Genomic DNA, 7,156 nt, shown 5'->3' on the forward strand with positions numbered 1-7,156 from the left:
CTCTCAAAGTTTACACTGCTGGCAAATATAAATAAGGATTAAAATTTAAAAACTAATTAATGCAACTAAAGTAAAATCTGTGGAAAATTATCAATAAAATACTTTTTTCGCAAAAACTTTAAAGGACCCTTTTATTTCTCAAAAAAACCTGGGTAACAGTTATTCGTCGCCACGCTGTAGTTTCCACCCACTTGATTACTCCGAATAGACAGTTTACTGCCTCGCCATCGAATTCCTGAAGAGATGCATTGGCCCGTGCTATGTATGTATCAATGGTCGGGAACGCAGACGAGTGAGATATTCATTGATTCTCCAATTGCAATCTCTGCCTACTTTAGAATTAGTTACCTACTGGTGATGCCAGTAGCCACTAGTGCTGCCCGCCAATCTGAGAAAATGTATCGGTTTTGTATTCTTTCACGGTTTGTTTCACTACTCCATAGGTCCCCTAAATCCCCAGTACTTCCATTTGGACAATGCCAGCAAAGTTAGATTTTCGGAACCAGAAAGACACATCCAGCATCTCAGATAATACCTTCCCACCTTTACCGTAGCTGTCAGTATACGTACCAGTAAAATTCTCATTGATTATCCTGGCTCTATTTCAACTTCGGTCAAAATGAAAGATCACCTGAAAGTTCTTTCTTAAAGTTCAACATAGGAGATATGTAGTTTGATTGTTTCCGTGATTATAAAAGCTTATCAAGAGTACCGCTATGCCACTATTAGGGTCTGATTCCAGAGTTCGATGATTGCGATTCCACGTATGTGGTGGTCTACGAGCAATTATTACAGCATCACATTAATCGCATCCTCCTCCTCATTAATATCGGACAAAGGATAAGCTTTGAACTTAGTCCTAAACTTCTGCTGAAAATCCTCTTTTATGTATTAAAGGTTATAAGTAAATGCTCTTTTTTATGCATTTCTCGATATTTGTCTTCCAGCTCAGTTGGGTGTCTAATACAACGCTCAGGTCCTTCACTTCAAATAATATTGTGAGAGTCGTTCCATTGCAGGAAGGGGATCTTAATTGTATTTTTTTTTTGTTTTTTTTTGGTTGGCAGCATGAGTTCCGATTTGTTCGAATTGACAAAATGACCTTTTTACGAGGCTTACAGCGCTCTCTCTAAACTGGTGCCCTTAGTCCGAATCAAATCCCTTATATACTGAGTAAGCAAGCACGGAATTCAGTAACGTTTTAGTAGAGCTAAGATCAAGTAACTTACTACATAGTTACCTAGATTTAGGTTTAGAGGAGGGTGCAGGTCACCCAGTTGCACCTTGACAATTTTGGATCTTATGTCCCATTTATGCTCCCCTATTCGACTCCGGCAGGTCTAGATGGAAGCCGTGGCATTTGGATAACTTTATCAACGTATACAGGTGCGGATTCAATGAGAGCTTGTCAGCAAGAATAACTACCGAATGACTTTTATTCTTCTTTTCTTTTCTCCTTGATGGAATTATTCTAGTAATTTGTTCCTTCTTGTACCATAATGATTCGTGTTAGTTTTCCTGGGGTTAATGTTTAACTCGATTTACTGCACCATTTGGCGACTATGTTCGGATTCCCACGACAGTTGCGTAAATGTAACTGGAACGACCCAGATTTATAACTGGTCAAGAACTGTCACTCCAGCATCTTTTTCCAAAAATCCTTTAGAGAATTTCGTAGGCTGTTACAACAACAACAACGACTATGTTCGGCGCATTTTGTAGGAGGTTAGAAATGGTGTATTTAAACCAATCTCTGATCTACTATGTCCAGGAAGCAACATACCGCCACCTCACTGTTATCCATTTACTTCCCAATTTTCCTTGTAAGACTCTGAAGAGCATGGATGGTAAATCTTTCTGGATGATAGGCACTCTGCTTTCTCTGCAAAAAGTTTTGTGTAACAAAACAATCCGAGATGTGCATGTCTACGATTCTTGTCACTAGTTTCGGCATGTGTCTTGGAGACAATAAGATGTCGGAGTACATTCTGACCGAATGTCCTTCCTTGGCTAGACAATTCGTTACACATTTGTAGTGCTTTTATTGAAGAAACTGATATCCAATCTAGCACAGCGACTCTTTTTCGAACAGTTGTTTCCTTTGGCAAATGGGTCTGCGCGACAAAAATCTGCGAAACCCCGGATAATTTCTATTACAGCAACAACAACATTTTCTGGGGACCCAAAAGATATTTACGTCGCGAATTCCTTGCTCAGCAACACGCAATCTTTAAGTTATAAATTACCAACATACATGCCAAGGCATATACTAAGATTGTATGTATATAAATGAATTATGTATGTTTCTTGGTCGCGAAAATGAAAACGTTTTGCTTCACCCGGTATATGACAAACCTTATGACTCTTTATACAACGAATCCTTGGCCAACTGGTTAAAAAATGGGTTCGAGGCGTGCTTCTTTTTTTGTACAAAATTTAATTTTCCAATGAAACTAAAACGATTCTTGTTTCTTCACACCCTTCGAAAAACGGTGCAAATCGTGGGATTTTTTATAGGGTGTAGAAAAGCTCAGCACTTTATTCTTATTTTTGAGGGTGAGATAAGGTACTTTAATTTTTCGTAACTTCTTCAGTTCTAAAAGAAAAAATTTCGTTTACAAAATTTTACTCTCTACTCGCCTTTAAGCGTAAAATGCGAATTTATATGACACCGTATATTTATTCTTTCGTGGACTTTTATCTAATTATTTTTAATCAAGCATTTACTTACCTTACACTATTTAAAAAATTCTTTGTTTGTGAGTAGGTGCAAAAATATATCGCTCGTGAAGGTGCCACACCAATAAGATTCGGTCCCAGACCTTTGAATAAAGCGCGTGGGCCTTCATTTTGTACTATGTGTCTGCAAAAAAGGCAAACAAAAATTAATTATCTGTATAAAATAGTAAAAATAAATAAAATATAAAAAAGGTTGTTTACTTCAGAGTGATTTTTTTTTCGAAAATTATTCAAGTTAAAAAAAAAAATTAAAGCGTCTAACATTTCATTTCATTTTATTCATTTTAGTGGGACCAGTAAACGACTTTTTCATAGCCACTTCGGAAATGGTTCAGGACTATTTCAGAGACATTTCGTAAATGGTTTCGATCTAACCTGAAAATTATTCCGAACTAGTCCCAAAATTGCCCCAAGTTATCTTAAAGTGGTTCTCGAAGGATCTTAAAGGATCTCGAAGAAACGGTCCCGAAATGGTCCCTTACTAATGTCAAAATTATATCAAACTAGTCCCGAAACGGTCCCGAAAAAGGACCAGAATGGTCCACAACTATGTATGTACATAGTCCCGACGTGGTTATGAACCCAATAGGTCCCGAAACGTCACCCAAATGATTCCGAATCAGCCCAAAATGATCCCAAACTAGTCCCGAATGATTCGTAAATAGTCCTGAGCTAGTCTCGAAACAGTCCAGGACTAGTCCCAAAATTGTCCTAAAATATTTGTGAACTTGACCCGAAGCTAGTCCAGACATGTTCATTTGTACATACAAGAAGCAATTACAAATTTTCTGCTGGGTTAATGAGAATTTTTTTCAGCTAAATATCACCCTTATTTGGCAACCCATTTTCTTTAATAAAAAATTGTGTCATCTAAATTTCCAATACTTACCTTAAACATTGCACCATGCTCATTGATTTTGTGGAGGTGGATGAGATGCCGCAATGTGAGATAGCCATTATCTGTAAAGCGTGTAAAAATAAAAAAACGAAAATCAAATATTATTAAGGGTATTCATCAAACCTTATAAATGCATTGTAAACCGTATAAACTTATAATTGTGTAAACCTTATAAATGAACTGTCAAAATTTGTATGGAAACTCGTTTACACATTTCTGATAAATTTATCCAGCGATTTCACTGAATAAACTTGATAAACTGAAGACAATGCAACTCTGTCGCAACTCTAGCTATGTTTTCTTAGGCAATAATCGGGATCCGCATACAAATTTTGCACGCGAATTCAACAACGATATGATCCTGATAGTGATCTGGTTCAGTTATTATCCCGTCTGTTTGTTTGTTTCACTGATAATTCGCAAAGTTTGGTAGCCGTGACAAATGAATTCATACACAAACAGACATTCTGCCATTGTTTCTTATAACTTGCTTCAAATAAATAGCCTTTATGTTATATGTACATTTATTTAAATAGATATCTCGTAAATATAATTTTTTCCAATTTAGTTAGGTAGTTTCTATAATTTCTTTATCCCCGTGCTAGTAGTATAAAGTTAGTGACACTGCGCTTTATAACCAAAGAAAACACGACTATTGTCGAATGTGTAAACGAAAAGAGAGTGTGGGTCGTTCATGTAACAGAGTACATAAACTTATAAGATTATCTGCTTGATAAAGTTATCGGTTTAGATGAATACCACTATTAATAATTCCACTTGCCAAGTAGCTAGGAGCGAGTACTTTATTTCTTGTAAAAAGAAAAAAAAAAATATTATAAAATTGGTACTACCCTACGCACACCCCCAATCACCTGTGGCTGTGACCTCTTACGCAAAATTGTCGTGCTCAATTTACGTCGCTGTTCGGGTCGTAACAATTCGCTGGAGCCATTTGTGGAGCTTGCCGGTTCAAGACGTGTCGGCGCGATAAAAGAAGTTGAACTCTGTTGGCGTGTTTTAACCACTTCCAAAGGACAAGTCACAACAGCACCAACTGTACCAGCAGTTCTAGAAGAAGAAGACGAAAAAAAATGTGTGGAAAATTAATTTACAAGCTGACACAAATTAATTTTGCAAGCATCATGTAAAGTTGTGAATGAAGGAAGTGAGCGTAAAATTCAATTGATATTGTTTAAATTCAGCTGTTAAGAATATTTATATCGCAAATTGTACTGGAAAGCCAAGCCGTGCAATCGGTGCGCCAACAATCATCAACGGTGGAGCTAAGCGTCAGAATGCCGCCAATCAGCGTTTGCCGACGGAAACAAGATGCAATTTTTTTATTTGTTTGTTTTTAAAATAATGCTTATAAATAACCCGCACAATTGACGTACGACTCATCACCGACTCACTTGAGTGCAGCTAAACAAATTTGTACACTGGCGGCATAAATAATAGACTCACCTTACCTTCAAGAGTTTTGGCTAGTTATACAACAAACACCATATAAATCCCCATTTCAAACTTTTCACAAAAATTATAAAAATTCGACCAATTTTCACCAAATTTTTAAACTTTTTATTCAGAATTTCAGCAAAAAAAATCTTAAAAATCAACGGTATTTTGTAGCCAATTGAAACTTGCAGTTTATTATAAAATTGAATGGGCTACAAAACTGCATACCAAAATTTTTCTAAAAATTCGAATTATTATAATTTTTTTTAAGTTGTAAAAGCGGATTTAAATAATGTTTGTTGTATAACTACCTAGGCTTTCATAAAAAAAAAAATATTAAACATAAAATAAACTAAATAAATATAGCCATAATTCTTAAAAGTACGACGTGTCTATTATTTCGGCCGCCAGTGTATGTGCTGCATACATAAAAGCAAAATTTAGTCGAGCGGCAAAGAAAATAACTTGCAATTAGTAGTTTGTTTCGTAGTTTGTACTTTTGTGTTGCAGTACAACAAATACTTATTTGGCAGCAAACCAAATGTTTGAGTGATGAACATTCTGAATTTGCCGTGCCAAGATGCAAATAATAAAAAAAAGAGAGTAGCAACTGTACTCTCGGCATTGCAAAATCACATTTCTAACTTGCTTATTGATGATGCAATTTTCGCTTTTTTACATGCAAAAATTGCCAATAACAATGACAATGAATATTATCTCAATATTATGTAGACATGCGAGTTATGAAATTAGTATCGACTAAATTTTCCAAGGTAATTACGGCATGGAAATTTATTTCAATGCTCATTACATATACACTGTAGGAACAGCGATTTTAGGACCTCAACCACACTATGCCTAAAGTCAAAGTCTAAGAGGATTTTGCTCAAACATACTTAATTGAAGTGAAACTTATTTAGCGGCGTTAAAAAATTAAACAATCAACATGGCGAATGCAACGGCAATGGTTGGGGACAAAATGCCTACTAAATGTATGCTTAAATATTGACACGAAATTAAGGAAGCGTGCAAAGCAAAAACCACAATAATAAATTTTTTAATATCAAAAATAACTTGGGAAAATTCAAGAAATACGAAGAAATCTTCGTTTTTTCAATTCGATTTCTTAGAAAAAATTTGAGTATACAGTTTAAATTTAAAGTTTAAGTCTCAAGTCGCTAAAAAATTCCGTTGATTTTTGAGAATTTCTTTGCCGAGGGTATTGCGCACTTAATGAGCTAAAAAATTGCATATTCAAAATTTTTCTACGAAATCGAATTGACAAGTTTAAAATTTCTAGAATTTTCCAGAGTTTTGTAATGAAATTTAAAAAAAATTGACTGTTGTGGTCGTTCATAAAAAGTAAGTAATAATAAGAACAAATATTTTTAAAGCAAACTTTCTAAATATGAACCAAATCGGACTATAAATGTGGGTTTTTTTAAATATCTCGATATTCAATATATTTTCGAAGGTACTTAGAAAATAGGTAAAGTATCGACTTTCTCATGGGATTTTAATTTATTGCCTTATAACTCGATCTACATATCGCGCACTTTCTTCCAAGGCGAACTAATTCACTATCTATATTTCTTATCAATTTAACTGAATTAAATTTATCAAACAGGCGGCAACCATCTTCAAAAATATTTGCGGCAGTATACTTTCTTAAACCTCTTTATTCATTTATTTTATCAATTTAATTAATTTAATTTAATTGAATTACATACAGAGGTTTCGTGAAAACACATTGGAAGGGTTTGTTCGAAAATGTTCTCCAATTAAGGACTATTTAATGGCCTTATTCATAAACATAATAGGTTTAAAGAGTTCTATAAAGTGACATTTTCATACAAATTTTCGATTTATAGATAAGTTAGGGCCGTTTTCTAGACTGTTAATTAAAGCAAATTTGTCGCTCACATGCTTATAATAAGCAATCGATAAAGTTTACTGGCCGTGAATTTTTAGCAAGCAGTCGAGAAAACGCCGCTTAGTCTTCTTTATTTTTTTTTTTAATTTGGGTGTTAAATTACTACGATAGGAGGAATCTGGGTTTTTGAA

At 34.8% G+C, this 7,156-nt stretch overlaps 2 protein-coding genes across 4 annotated transcripts in view; one reads left to right on the forward strand and one right to left on the reverse strand.

Annotated features, from left to right (window-relative positions):
* The window catches only part of LOC118741006 (mitochondrial carrier protein Rim2), a gene marked incomplete at its 3' end in the record, with an annotated part of 371,826 nt that overhangs the window by 351,063 nt on the left and 13,607 nt on the right, over positions 1 to 7,156 (forward strand). The gene's annotated exons all lie outside the window — the stretch shown is intronic.
* On the reverse strand, positions 2,409 to 4,963 carry LOC118741008 (mitochondrial carrier protein Rim2-like). Of its 3 annotated transcripts, XR_004993215.1 has the most exons (4): positions 4,871 to 4,935; positions 4,489 to 4,705; positions 3,629 to 3,699; positions 2,732 to 2,863 (listed from the first exon to the last, which is right to left on the reverse strand). XR_004993215.1 is itself a non-coding variant. In XM_036472795.1 (3 exons), the coding sequence occupies exons 2-3, from the start codon at positions 3,694 to 3,696 to the stop codon at positions 2,728 to 2,730; spliced, it is 204 nt and encodes a 67-aa protein (XP_036328688.1). In that variant the 5' UTR covers positions 3,697 to 3,699; positions 4,510 to 4,963; the 3' UTR covers positions 2,409 to 2,727. The 3 variants fall into 3 exon arrangements, 2 of the variants coding, with proteins under 2 accessions (XP_036328688.1, XP_036328687.1); XM_036472795.1 differs by having other exon boundaries at positions 2,409 to 2,863; positions 4,510 to 4,963; XM_036472794.1 differs by having other exon boundaries at positions 2,411 to 2,863; positions 4,489 to 4,963.

The sequence above is a fragment of the Rhagoletis pomonella genome, unplaced genomic scaffold (assembly GCF_013731165.1).
Source record: "Rhagoletis pomonella isolate Grant_MI unplaced genomic scaffold, Rhpom_1.0 Rhpom_scaffold_00006, whole genome shotgun sequence".
Lineage (NCBI taxonomy): Eukaryota > Metazoa > Arthropoda > Insecta > Diptera > Tephritidae > Rhagoletis > Rhagoletis pomonella.

What these genes read in the sequence shown, in the direction of transcription:
- LOC118741008 (XM_036472795.1), bottom strand. Translation starts at nt 3,696, where the DNA reads ATGGCTATCTCACATTGCGGCATCTCATCCACCTCCACAAAATCAATG. An exon ending in AGCATGGTGCAATGTTTAAG is followed by an intron (nt 2,864 to 3,628) that starts GTAAGTATTGGA and finishes CCTTTTTTGCAG; the next exon opens with ACACATAGTACAAAATGAAG.